The sequence below is a fragment of the Gambusia affinis genome, linkage group LG16 (genome assembly GCF_019740435.1).
Source record: "Gambusia affinis linkage group LG16, SWU_Gaff_1.0, whole genome shotgun sequence".
Taxonomy (NCBI): domain Eukaryota; kingdom Metazoa; phylum Chordata; class Actinopteri; order Cyprinodontiformes; family Poeciliidae; genus Gambusia; species Gambusia affinis.
In genome coordinates, this window is record NC_057883.1 from 6,817,076 (window position 1) to 6,831,611 (window position 14,536).

Here is a 14,536-nt window from a genome sequence, read left to right on the forward strand (position 1 = left end):
GTGTGAGGTGAACAGAAGACCATCTACAAGCTGTTTGTGAGTCCCACTCACCCATTGGGGGAAGTAGGCCTCGGGTTCAAAGTACTTCCCAAAGTGCTTGTTGCGTTTGAAATTCCCGAGGTCGGCCTGGAGAGCGAAGGCTGCCAGGAGGAAGTAGGCCTCCTCTCTTTGGATGCACTGCGAGAGCAGCACCTGTTTCCTCAGGTGCCAGTAGTAGTAATACCTGGCTACTCGGTCGCTGCACGACACACAGAGTTTCTGACATTACTGTGAATGTTGGCGAATTAGGAAAACAAGGCTCCCGAATCTTTACTGACCTGATTAATCTGCCGTTCTCCACATAATACTGAGCTCTGAAGTGAATGATCATCGGAGGCCCAAACTGGTCGATACCCTGGAAACACACAGGAGGAAACACATCAATCACTGCAGCATAGAAGAAAGGCTGAAAGTACAACAAAATATTGGTTCTAAATATGTTTTTTTACAGCCAAAAATAATATTTTGGTTCTATAACCAAAATATTGATTATAGAACTCTAGTTCAATAAACTATTGAACTATAGTTCGTTTGCATGGAAAGTCCGGCTCATTTTTTGAATGCGTAATCAAACTCTGATACGGACCAAAGAAGCAAACTGTGATTTGCTTAAAAACCTCAGCTCAGTCTCAGTTCTGTTGAAGTGAACTCTGGTATTCGTCCGGTATTCGTGTACCGGACCATCGGGTCTGAAAACATCCTTAAAGATCCTTCACTGTTCTAATATTTACTGTAATTTTCTGAACAGTGGTTCTTGTTACAGTGCCACCACAGGTCAGGAGGGGAACTAGTCTTTCAAAGGGTTTGGTTCGTTTGACACAGAACAGCGGAAAAGCATACTCATGTGAACGCCAAGCAGACTGGAGATTGTTTCAAAGGCAGGAAGTGAACTATTACTGCAGGGCATTCTGGGTAAATACAACTAGAACTAGCACTAGAATCTAGCGCTAGCGAGAGAAATGGCTCGTGCACGTTTACCAATGACCAAACCTTCTACAACCACTAAACTCTGACGCTGCTCCATTTTTGTTTACATTTTGTGAAGAAGAAAGTTGCACGGATGTTTTCCTTTGAGGTTTTCGCATCGTTTCCTTCAGTGGTTCTTGTTACAGTGCCACCACAGGCCAGGAGGGGAACTAGTCTTTCAAAGGGTTTGGTTCGTTTGACACAGCGCAGTGTGAAAAGCAAACCGCACCAAGTAGAAATGTAACAAATATTGCAACTTTGGTCTCTAATAGTAGTAGCTGTAAGACATTGATGCTGATAGTCCGGTATTCGTGTACCAGACTATCAGGTCTGAAAACATCCTTAAAGATCCTTCATTGTTGTAATGTTTACTGTAATTTTCTGAACAGCTAAATTCTTCAATAACAAGCATGGTTTAAAAAAAAAAACAGCAACAACAGAGCCAAGTCACCACATGAGTGCATCACTTCCACTTCATGGGGTGATGTAATGCAGTTAAGCGTCGTAAACAAGATAGAGGATGAGATCTTTGTGCTAGTATTTACGAACACCTCAAAACCCAAACAAACTGCAGACTCTAAGGAAAGTTTTGCTGACAAACGTGTGATTTTTGCACATTAGAAGTTTGGGGGCTATCAATTGTCTTCTGATCTACGTCTTATTTTTTCTTACCAGTGTGAGTAAAAACAATGCTGAAATTGCATTTTCCGTATTTATTTAAACAAGTCAATTTTGAGCTAAATGTCACATAACGTTTTTCCTCACCTTGCTGGCTTCTCTCTTCCACTCTTTGGGGCAGTACTTGGACAGCTTCTGGTCCAACTCCATGTAGATGTGTTCATTATCTGTGGGTCAGGAAAGCAGGCTTCACTCAGTCATTCAGCACAAGCAGATGTTGGAGAAACTTTCGCTAATCTACCAGAAAAAAGATGCGGACAAATAAAAAAAATCTTGAAATGGAAACAGTTAGGTACAGCACACATGTTTTTTGCTTTCACTCTAATTTCGTAGGACATGCCAAAAACATTTAACGACCGGGTCCACCCAGTCGTTAAACTTTGCTACAAAAAGAGAGTATTTCTGAAGAAAGAATGACCTTGTTTCTTGTTGCCGAGAGACACAACGTAAATACAGAGAAAATGGAAAACAGAGTCGACGCAACTTACTTTTAATGGATCCTTTTCTATATAAAAAGAAAAGAATCTAATGACTTTGATTGTTTTAATAAAATATCACCATTAAGAATAAAGGTCACAAATCATTCCAGCATTTTTAATTTGAACGTTTTGACACGGCCGCCATAAAACATGATTTAGATTTGTGCTCCGCTGTTAAGAAATCAGCAGATTTGACGGCCAAGCAAGTTCAAACTTTGTCCCACCCGTTCGAAAATACAAGAGAAAAAATACTTATTGTCATGCAGCAATATTGGATGTAAGGCTTATTCATCAATCAGACAGATGTCTGAACTCCGGTCCGGAGGACAGCGGGTGACAGACGGGGAGTGGGTGGCCTCTCTGTTTGCCTCGGGGATTTCATGCTGCTCAGACAAGCACTCCAAGAATGTCCCTCAATCAGAGCCATTGGCTCCCGCTCAGCTGACCCGCTGTGCCGCCATCAGCTCATCAGGAGCCACGCTGTGTGGAAAACACTGCTTTTGCAACGGATTCCCTCCCATGACTCCCCGCTCCCCCGACTAGTCGCTGCCCACAACTGTCACCAGCTGCCTCCTCGCCGCGGTGCAGACTCAGTGACTCACGTCGCTGTCAAAAACAACTGCAGCTCGGCGGGAAGCGGCCATGATAAGGTGGCTCTGGGTTGCTAGGCTGCAGCATGACAGGTAAGGAGTGGGAAAGTGTGTTCATGGGAGATTTGTGCTTTCCTGTCAACTTACTGAAAAAGTTACAGCCTACTTCCTATTTCTTTTGAGTTTTTGTGACACGCAGTTTAATAGGAAGCCATCTCTTTGCAGTTCATTCGGGCTGCGAGGCAGCGAGAGAGAGCAAGACGTGTGGAAAGCAGAAAGGACTTAAAACTTTCAGCGTTTTTTTTTTTTTTTACTCGGTTTCTTACTGCTTTTTGTCATGAGATTAGCGAATGAATGAAATATCGGGGAAGAGGAGACGCCTTACTCTGAATGACGCTGAGCCCAAACAGATGACAGTCCTTCAGCCGGAGGAGATCGCAAACCTGGACCAACAGTTCCTGGCACAGACTCTTCACCTTACGAAGAAAATTTGGGAGATTTTAAGCTTTTATCAGAAACAACAAAAGTTATAACTTGGGATGCAACTAACAATTATTTTACAATCGATTATTCTGGTGATTAATCGGTTAATCAGCTTTTTTTTTAAATTGGCACATTCTGCTGATTTTTTATTTAAAAATAAGTTTATTTTATACACAAATAATTGCATTTATTGAAAAATACTCCTGACATCAACATGTGAAAAGTTCAGCCCTTTCAGTTTGGCTGGGCATAAATCAATAATTTTTGGATTAGACGTTTAATAATTGGACAGCTAAAGGTACTTAATGCAAGAATTTTTTTTTTTATTCAATAGAATTTGAAGCAGGTGGAGCTGAAATTGTTCCACATGAGGAGTTCTGGGAAGAACATATTTACAGACAAATAACTTTTTTTATATTCAATAAAAAAACCAGATAGTTTTTGTTTGGGGTTAATTGCGACCCTCAGTATGTTTTCTCAGCAAATGGCCTTTTTTAGAGTCTGCATATTCCAGTTAACGATTAATCGATTACTAAATTACTTGACAATTATTTCAATAATCAATCCATCATAGTTAATCCGATTAATCGTTTCAGTCCTAGTTATATAAAAAAACCAAAAACACTTCAAGCTATTTTATTCTGTTAATAATTGTTCACAGATCAACACAATCAGGTGGAAAGGTCCTAGTAATAAACGCTTCTTGTTCTATTTTCATATCTGTAAATTAGTCATATGTAAAAGAGATAAAAAAAAGTGTTCACTCACATTGACGATGATATTGAGAGTGTCATCATTGGGCAAAAAGACACAGACACAGCGGCGGTCCTGCATTGTTTTGTTGTTATGGAAGCTCAGTCTGTTCATCTCGAGTGGCAGGAGGCGGAACAACGCAGGCCTTTCTCCGCCTGCTATCGGGGGTTCTGGGCCCTGTGACGACCCACCTCCACCACCGCTGGCTCTGACACCACCACGTCCAGATTCTGCCGTCCCGCTTCAGATGCAGCCCAGAGGAGGTCCGACTGTGGGCTCGGCAGGCCAAGCAGAGGTGGCAGGAGAGGGCATGGGGAACCTGGAAGGAGCCGCCCGGCTGGAAAGACGGACAAGACAGAAGTCATGAGACGTCGAAAACAGGTTTCACGGTTTGAGCAGCAACGGCAGATAACAAATCCACAGTGAAAGCATCTGATAAGAGCAGAGCGACGGAGGGATGGAAGAGAAAAAGGGAAATGTTTTGTGTTTACGTCTAGAAACATAGAAAAAACATTTTAGAAGAATGTCAGTGACTCCAGAAAAACAAGTGGCTGGTTTGGAAATGGATGACGTGAGAATGGGGCAGAAAAACTCCCAGCAAAGAGACTCAAAAGTGGGTTTTTAATGCACTATGTAATGCTGAAACGATTAATCAAATTAATTTTGATTATTCTGATTAATCGTGATTAACCAAATTAATCACGATTAATCGATTACTGGAACTAATTTACTAATCAATTAATTGCTAATTGGGGTATGCAAACTTAAAAAAAGGTAATTCGCTGAAAGAATAACACATTTAGAGCAGTAATTAAGCCAAAACTGTAGTATATATATACAGACACACACACACATGTTCTACCCAGAACTCGAGTGGCACTGTTTTAGCTTCATCTGATTCAAATTTCTTAAAGAAGAAACTCTACTGTTAAGCACCTTTCCTATCCAATTATTTAAAAATCCAGTTCCACTGAAACAAAACAGACGGAAACTAAACTACCGACCTGAGTAACGCTACCAACACCTGAACCCTTTTCAATTTGTATCCTCACAAAAGTGCTGCTATTAGTTGCCAACTTCGACTTCTCCTGCAAAACAACCACTGGGGACAAAGTGTAGACACACCGCAGCTGCACAAACCAGCTGCTCTGGAAGCACAGCGTCAACTCCCAGCCAGAGCAGCACCTGAAGAGGTGTGAGACCTTCCCAGGGTGTGAAACGTCTCACGCCAGACAAAAGAATGTCGCAGAACAATCAGTTCACCTTATCACTTTTTCCTGTTGAAAGCAGCTCGCCTTGAAGCCGTGCTATCACTGTAAACAGATAGGATGGATACCAGTGAGGCTCACGTTACAGAGTGAAAAGTTATTAGCATTTAAAAAGGGGGCAGGAGTCAGCGAGGGTACGGCTTACTGAGTTAAACTCCAGCAGCATAAACTGCATGCATAAAAAGGTGGAAGTTACACCTTAAAGCTGAAAAAGCCACTCAAATTACTGAACTGGACTGATAATAAATAACACCCTGCACCACTAAAAACCCATTGAGGTTTTCCTCTACCCACTTCTAACACTGCTTTGTTTCTGCAGAGACAAGGTGCACTGTGGCTAAAGCCAACCATAAATATAAATGCGTGCAGCATCAGTTCTCATTAGAGCAGGTGATTGGATGCACAGTGTGGCAGGAAGGCAGGCAGGCAGCCACTGGGTTTGCTGATGGACTGGGAGCCTCTGCACTGCTGCTGCTGACCTTGACAAAACACACGCCTTCTGCTCCGCACACAGCCACACATGTATCTGCACAGGGGCGAAGCTTGAAGGGAACCACAAGGCCAGGCAGACGGGCTAACTTATTCTCTCTTTAGCAACCATTTGTCAGCTGTTACTGCAGGACAGTTTGTGGGGTTAATTAGGGGCGAGAAGCAATCTGGTCAATCATCCAGAGAGCTGAACCAGAGCCCACCGGCTGACAAATAAACCAATAGAAACTAATAAAAATGGTGAAACAACAAGTGGTGAGACAACTGGTGGGTGTTTCCCACACCCACCAGTTTAGGGTGTTTGAAAATATGCAGATACCTTCTTTGGTACCTTAAATGACCAGCGGAGATTAGGGACGAAACGATTAATCGGATTAATTGCAAACTGGAGTAAGCGAACTAAAAAAAAGTTCATTTACTGAAGAAAAAACCCCCCAAACATTTTCAGACTTAGTAAAGGAAAGCTGCACTTTTGTATTTTAGGCAATAAACTATTTATTTTCTTATTTTAAAAAGTAATTGAATTACTTGTTTATTTGCATCGTTTAATGTACTTCTAATATTGTATAAAAAGACTTAAGTGGCTAAATAAAAAATCTGCAGATTGTGCCATTTTTTCTGATTAATCGTCAGAATATTCAATAGATTAATCGATTAGTAAAATAATCGCTCCTTACAGCTATAGCAGAAATTAATCGATTATTCTAAGCAATTATTTTTTCCTATGAAGCCGCAAATTAATTTATCTTTTTTAACAATAAACATATATTTTGGGATTGTAAACTCACGATTGTGTTCAACATCTTAGTAAATGCACCGTATCCAAGCATTACTGTGCTGAAAACAACACTCTTCAGTGTGGGTGCTGTTAATCAGAAAGCCGTATTGGAAGATGCTGCATTTGGAAACGATGGCAGGATTCTGAAAATCCCACAGTTAAAGTAAGGATCTACATTCTCTACATGGACAGACACACTGCTGTTTCTTAAACGCTAGCTGCGCTACTAAAGATTAATGCTAACATAAAACACTAAAGCTGGTTTAAAATGTCAATTCTGTATTTATTTTGGGCTTTTCCTCTAAGTAGTAAAAGCCTGAAACAGACGTTTATTACAGCGTTCCACTCGAAACAAATGTCAAATTATCCAAATGATCAAAGTCAGCAGGTCAGATCTCAAAGAAAACCAGAAGTTAGTGTCGTTCAGTAAAGGTTAGAGTTGGCTGATCTCAAACGGCCTTATGTAACCGCATGGCTTCATGTATCACATTCACACAACCACTGCTGTCAATAAGTGGATGGCCTTTACTCTCTTTGGTTCATAGAAGAGCCTTAGTACTGCATCTTCAAATATAAAACTGAATCTGGACCAGAGAGGTTCAAGATTGGTTTTACCAACTCTAAGTCAAACATCGGGTCCTTCGGTCTAAGTCCAAATCAGACATAAAGGCTTTTAAACTAAGTCCAGGTCGAGTCTTGAAGCACACCACCTCTTCTGCCTCCGGTACTGTATGAATGAGACTCAAGGTCTGAGACCACGGGTTAAAGTCAACTCAAATTATTTTGACCTAAATGTGTCCCGGGTCAAGTGTCACACTGACACTTGAGTTATCATCTGTGGCCTGGAGTTCACAGACACGATAAAAGCGCTGATTTATCACATCAATTTATCATGAAATAGTTAGGGGTAATCAGGGGTATAGTCAGGGGTAATCCAAAGATAATTGTGCATAAACATCTTTAATGGGTTTAAAGTAGGGCAGGAGAAGTCAAAAGTAGTCAACACATCTAACATTTGAAGTATAATGACTTTAAAACCAAACGACAAGGTGGACTTTCTTTCAGGCAGTTCAGAGGAGAAAGTGCTGAATAATCAAATTGAGCTCTTTCACTACAGTTAAGTGAACGATGTAGGATGTGATGTGATGTACAAGTCCAAATCACCCTCGCGTCTTCAAAGCGTAACCTGAGCACACTTATGCCTAGTCCATCAGGCAAGGTCTTTTTGCCTGATTTTATCCCGATTTTTCCCTTCTAACAATATCACAGGCACCCCAATTATTGGGCTGCTCTTCAGATAGTCTTAAGAGATTTTCCTGCCATGTGTTAAGAGTGATCTGGTCCGCTCAGGATGTCGGGACAGCTCTGATCTAATATCAGGGATATTCAAGATGTCGGATGGTCTTGTCCCGATATCGCAACTTGCGTGGTGTTGTCCAAATGACGAATGAGAAGGCAGCTTCCTGAATGTGTAGCCAATCAGAAAGGGAGGCGATGAAAACGCCTCACTTTCCATCACAAAACAACTGCAACGGCACAGCAGACCGTCCAGTGAACACCAGATGAGAGACGCATCGATCAGATGTTAATATCCGCATCAGTCATGATATTGTAATAAATTATATATCCAGTATCTGTGACAATATGTCCGATCTAATGAATTAATCCAATGAACAAAATTAAACTTGGATTGTCTTTACATGTTTGATGAAGCTTGTATTGGTTTATTTAATCGGCCTTAAATAAACCAATAGCTTCACAAGCTTGGTCCTGAGTTATCAAATAAATTTGTATTCCAGTACATTTATGTCTGTGTTTAACAAAAGGAACCTTTCAATGCAATTCAGCGATGTTCTTCTGTATCGCATTAGTATCGGCCGATGCTAAACTTAAGATATCTGTATCAGAAATGCAAAAAGAGTGGATTGGTACATCGCTGCGGTTTTTTTATCTGTTAAACACCATCCACAAACTATCAGAATTGTTTCTTCTTCCGAGGCAGCCATATTTGGTTAGTGTGAACTTTGAGAGACCGTGTTTGTGTTTTGAAAACTGCCTGATAATTTTAAAATCTTGCCACGTGAATCAGGCATTAGGAAAAACAGTGGCCCTCTGTCACAGCTACATCTTTCTCTTTATCATTCAGATACACTCAGTCAGAGAGAAAGAGAGGCACAGGAAGGCAAAAGGAAACCTCAGCTGCTTAGAGAGAGAGGAACCACCGTGTATTCACATCGAATTAACAAAACCTTCAGGTACAGTGTTCATCAAAGCAAAGAAAACAGAAAGAGAAGAGGATGGATCCACACAGCGACGAGCGAGACGGCGGGAGGGTGGGAGATTTGAGCCGGGAAGCGTCCAGAGCTCAGGCATGAAAAAGGAAAAAGAAAAACTGCTGCAGTCAGGAGAATTCCTCGCTAACATCTGCTTCTCATTCCCACAATGGCGGCCTTTGATTCCTGATGTGCACGACCCACCACACAGACACTACCTCCATGTGCCCTCCACCTTCTGACAAAACCCTAAAACATGGAACAGCACGTGTGAGCTCTAATCCTCAAACAAAAACTCAACCCTCACTGGACAAGGAAAGAAAGAAATTAAAGTCTTTTTCATTACTTAGTTAAAGTGGTCACTTAATTGATCAAAAAATTTATATACTTCTATACTTGGCAATTCTTTCCAATTGGCAACAATGGAGTCCTTCATTTAGAGAGTTGTACTCTATTTTTTAGAGAAACTGACTGCTGTGCTAAATAGGAATGTTTTCAGCTTGATTGATCAGAAATTCAAAAAATCCATCCGACAGAAGTCTCAGCTGTCCGCCAATGTGGCAAAATGTGACAAGGTGGTGGTAGCAACAACACTCTTTGGTGTAGAAGTTGCTACTGTCATAAGAAGATCTACAGTTCTGTCTTTGAACGCCACTGAGGTGTTTAAATTAAGAACCACATAAAGGTAAAAAGCAAAAAAAGTGTATTTCTGGACATTTTCAGACATTCGGGCTGCGAGAGAGAGAGCAAAACCTGTAATAGATACCAGGAAGGACGAATGGAGTACAGCAGATGTAGCTTTTTGAAAATCTCAAAACAAAGGTAATGGTCTAGGCCAGTGGTCCCAAACCTTTTTACTACAGCGGACCGGTCAACCCTTCGCAAATTTTCTGCGGACTGGGGTGGGGTGGTGTGCGCGTTGTGAGGATCGACACCAATGCAGTTGTTTCTTAGTCATTCTGCTGCATGTTAGCGCGTAACCGACAGCATCCGGTTTAGGATTTTCAAAATAAAAGCTCCACCAGACTCATACATAGCACGGACATATTTTATTATTTTTTGTGCGGCCCGGTACTGGTCCGCGGCCTGGTGGATGGGGACCACTGGTCTAGGGAGTGAGTATATACCAGAAACTGCTGCTAAGCAATGCTAGTCATTTTAATCGCTAATATGAAAAACTTAGCACAACTTATGCAACCATTTTGTCTTCATTTAAAATGTCGGTAAACTCTGTTCAATCTGTTCTTTAAAATGTTTTATTTAGTGGTGGGACTCAGTTAAAATGTTTAATTACAGGGTCTGTGATTAATTAATCAAAATTAATTGCATTTTAATTGAAAACCAGATATTGACTAAGTATTTTGAATTCAAAAAACATTTTTGTTGCTAAATTATCGGACAGGCTAACCCCCAGTGGGAAAAGAGATGCGGCTTTGTCGTCCATCGCTATTGTTTATCAGATTGTGCATCAGATTTACGGGTGTACCTGAAACATACAGACACAAAGGTTCCGGCTTTGGACTAAAGGATAACAACAAAAAATGCTTGATTGTGTTAAAATCTACATAATTACTTAATCAAAATTAAAGCATTTAAGTCCCAGCCCAAATTGTATTATATTTTTCAAAGAGAAAGCTGAAATGGAAGAGTAGAGATTGGAAATTGTTCACCAAGGTTTACAGTATTTTACATCCATAAAACGCCCATGGTGCATCACCTTCTAAAGCAATTTAAGCTCCATGTGCTGCCAAAAATATGCCTCTGTCAAAATAGGGTTTCTGTAGAGACAGCATAATTTTATAAATAATCATCAGCCTCTAAATCTATGTGGACGCTGGTTCTTTTTCTTCTTTAATTCCCTGCCAAGAGACCAATAAATCAGTTCCTGACAAAAGTTGCTGAGATGACAACTAGTTGAAATCACATTGGTCACAACCTGGCTTTCCGCTAACAGAACTGCTTCCCTTCTTTCATGTCCTGTCCTAAAAACACGGTGTACTGCACTTGATAAACTAACCTCAATCATGGTTTTTGTCTTTCATAGCTGTATGTGGAGCCACTGATAAATCAGCAACTAAACTGCCTGTAACAGCAGACATGTTGACATGCTACTCTTTAAGTGCCTGAGTGTTTTAAGGCTACGTTTAGGAAAACACAGCTTGTTTAAGACACTTCTGATCCCTTTCCCACAGGATAATGTACTAGATATTTCCACATTGACACAATGTCTCTTTTTCTTGTTGTTCAAGAAAAAAAAAAGGACTTATCAAGGAAGGCAATCAAAGAGATCCTCCACAACGCTGATAGATACAATAAATAACACAATCTACATGTTTCCAGATTCCAAATCAACAACGCGATGGTTGAATACTTGGGTGTCTGCCTTGATTACTTATCACGCTTACAAGCTGCTGAAGGTCAGGCCTGTAGACAGGAGATTACTGGGAGGCTGAGGTATGATGTCTTTAGAAAAGCACAGAAATAATCCTGGGTGGCTTCATGAAAATGCTGTTTCAGGATTTAGTCTTTAGGGGAGAAGTAATTCCCCACGGAAATAATCCTTTTAATCCTTCTAGGTACTAAATTAAAATTTGTTATGGATTTAAACAATCACATTGCCAACTGCCATCCTTGAAATATGTGTCCGCCAATATTGGTTGACTTTACAAGTCCTTTATTAGCCCCAGGAAGAAGGACTTTAACTGTTCCGAGTGAGACATTTTAACTTCAGAGAGTATTTTGGAAGATTCTTCTGAATAAAGAGTAGCACCCCCTAATATTTCTGCTATTGCTAACTAGTGGGTATTTTTCATTTTAGCTCTTCACTGGACATAACTGGCAATGCGTTAAGCAGAAAGTAGAAACAAATTGTCATCAGGAAACGATCCACAGCAGGTACTAGCAACACTCCTTCAGGGTTTCTGCAGGTCTCACCAGCTTCATTTTCTGGCTTTTTAAGGATCTTTATAAGAGCATATTGAAGGAAATTTAAACCCTTTATCACTACAGAAATGCACTAGCTTTTCTGCACTTGCTAGTTAGCCAGCAAAGCTATATTAGCTGCCGTTTCCAACAGCCTCAACCATCTTGAGTCACAGAAGAAGAAGATGTCTGCACACAACTCAAACCTTTGCCAAACAAAAACAATCACAAGAAAATAAAATACAAAGTAAAAATGAGATTAAATAGTCCTGCTACAACAAAACTTAAGACTTGTGATTAATGTATTTAAGGCTAACTTATTTTAAAAAAAATTATTTTAAGGCCTTAGTTTTAGATTCATAAATTTAAGTTTTTAAGAATCCACTGTCCTCAGTGTGGAAGTTGCTACTGTGGGGAAGAAGACTCAATGTTAACAAACGTCAGCATTGGTGAGGTGTTTAAAATAAAGTCGGAAGAAGCAGAGACATAAGAAGATGTTTAGGAGGAAGCTGCATGTTTCTATAAGATGTTGAGAGACAGCTGTGCTTCGCTCAGACAGTGAAGGAGAGCAAAAGAATACCGCATTGTTCATCTGTGTTATTATTCTGAGCTTTCAACGCGTCACTGTGAAATGCTGGCAATTTTTTGGAAATGTCAGCGCTGCATTCTCAAGAATGCACACAATCATGGCTGTTGTTTTGTTGATGCAAGCCACGCTAACCTTTCCAGCTGCTAATATATGTTGACAAAGACAATTTAAAATATTAACAGCATAATGTTTTTTTCCCTGTGTTTTAGAATAGTAAAAACTTATTTTATAGCAACCGATGTCACACAAACAAAATGTGACACCATATCAGCAACTAATATAAATAAATGAGGATGGTTTATGGCAGGAAGTTAAGAAAGACTACCTTTTAATGCCGTTCTTGTATCTATCTGTGTAATGAGCTCGGAGAGCTGATCCAAAACGATCACAGTTTCTACTCAGGGTTTCCAGTTGTGCTAGTTTTTATGAATGCTAGAGTGTCGTAAGAGCGATCTTCTGCATAATGACATTCTGAGCACCGGCGAGACTGATGTGAGCACACTTATCTGTGTGGACAAAGAATAATGTGTCCGTTTACATCTCAACACCACGGCTCGTGTTCTGATACCACCAGCTAATCACAGACGGGTCTCTTTCATCCAGAATATCCGTCAGGAGTCCCATCAGAATATTTCTTCTACATGCTGGCTGGGATAACCAGCAACCACTTACAACCAAAACACCAGCAACAGGAAAACACAGAAAGATGTAATGCAATAAATAGTTGAATTTTGTACCCTAAGAATATCCAGTTAAGCATAAAAATACTCTTCAGGATTCATTTTAGGTTGCAGTTATTTTAATCTGTTTTACATTTGAATTAAATAGCTTGTTTAAGATCCAACGGCTGATTACTTTGGTCTTAACTTTAGGGCAAAACATTTAATATTTATTTTAACTGTATTTTTGGATCTTTTTCAAGTGTTTAAGTCAATAATGTCTACCAATAACAACATAAATATCTAGTCATATTTTCAAACTTCCTGTCAACTTTGAATTGTTCATGTTTTCCACTAAGAAGAAAACTAAACAAACCCTCCAAGCAGCCGGGCGATGTAACATCTCTCATTCAATGTCATTGGCATCATTTGTAAGGTGGAGATAAATGTGAATAAGGAAACAAACAAAAAATAACCACCAAAGTTAGTCACATATTATAACTGCTCTTTAACTGAATCGCATCCACCGAGGTAAACCCGGCTTTAAAAACTTGTTTTTGAAGCAATGATTGAGAAGAGTGCAAGGAAAGTTCCCTTTTAAGTTAGTCAACCTCTATATCTCCAGCACTTTGAATGACACTTAGACAAACTGCCACATATGCAACAGCTAAACGCTTCTCTTCTGTAGCAAATAAAAGGTACCTGAAGTTTGAAGAAGCAAGTTCCCAGAGAAGTCCGACTTCAGCTCACATTGGAAAAATGACTTTTAACAAGTACAGCATCTGGCATCCATGTGGCTCAGAGCAAATACTAAGACACACACTCACACACTGAGACACACACACACACACACACAGAGACAGGCATACCTCGAGCTGCCAGCGCTGCCAGACATGTTTGAACAGAGTCAGCAGTTGCTCCCTTCCCTCCCCGCCCAGCATTCAGGCTTGGACTCAGCATGAGTAACCTCACAAAACTAGCAGTCGCAGTGCAACACACCACAGAAACATCAACCCAGCCATTACGTATGCTAGAAATAGTGCGAGCGCCCTAAAAGAAGGGGGTAAGGAGAGAAAAAGAAATGAGCAGCAATTACAGCAAACCTCAGCCAAACACCGTCTTTTTTTTAAGATTTAGTTGAAAGCTTTCTGTTGCGGCTAGATAAAGAACACGGTTGGATCAGGTGAACTAATCTGTTTCCTGTCGGCAGCTTTCCTCTCCCTTTTTGCTGAAAAGCCGTCACACCTGAGGAGTGACAGGAAGTTTGCGAAACTGTTGTGAATATTGGGAAGGAGGACATCCACGCGCATCTGCAATAATTCAGCATTGAATCGAATATGAAGATTACCCCGATTAAAACAAAAAAAAAAGAGTAAAAAGCCAAAGCCAGCTCGGTGTCCGGCGTTTGACCTACATGTGGAAGCGTCTCTCAGGAACACATAACCCTGCAACCAATCCTGCTGAAGCAAACAAAATATCCTGAAGGAAACCCGAAGAGCTGCAGTGAGAGGCATGTGAAACTAGCTAACATCCTCAAGAGAAGGTTGAGGGTTGAATCCCTTTGGTCCAC

The 14,536-nt window shown here is 40.5% G+C and overlaps 1 protein-coding gene across 2 annotated transcripts in view; it reads right to left on the reverse strand.

Moving 5' to 3' along the window:
• frmd6 (FERM domain containing 6) overlaps nucleotides 1-14,536 on the reverse strand; it is a 44,548-nt gene that overhangs the window by 13,740 nt on the left and 16,272 nt on the right. For both annotated transcript variants that reach the window (XM_044143205.1, XM_044143206.1), the window contains exons 4-8: nucleotides 4,004-4,325; nucleotides 3,138-3,228; nucleotides 1,771-1,850; nucleotides 318-394; nucleotides 52-238 (exon numbers count right to left, since the gene is read on the reverse strand). In XM_044143205.1, coding sequence (XP_043999140.1) covers nucleotides 52-238; nucleotides 318-394; nucleotides 1,771-1,850; nucleotides 3,138-3,228; nucleotides 4,004-4,102 — 534 coding nt within the window. In that variant the 5' untranslated portion in view covers nucleotides 4,103-4,325. The remainder of the gene's footprint in view (nucleotides 1-51; nucleotides 239-317; nucleotides 395-1,770; nucleotides 1,851-3,137; nucleotides 3,229-4,003; nucleotides 4,326-14,536) is intronic.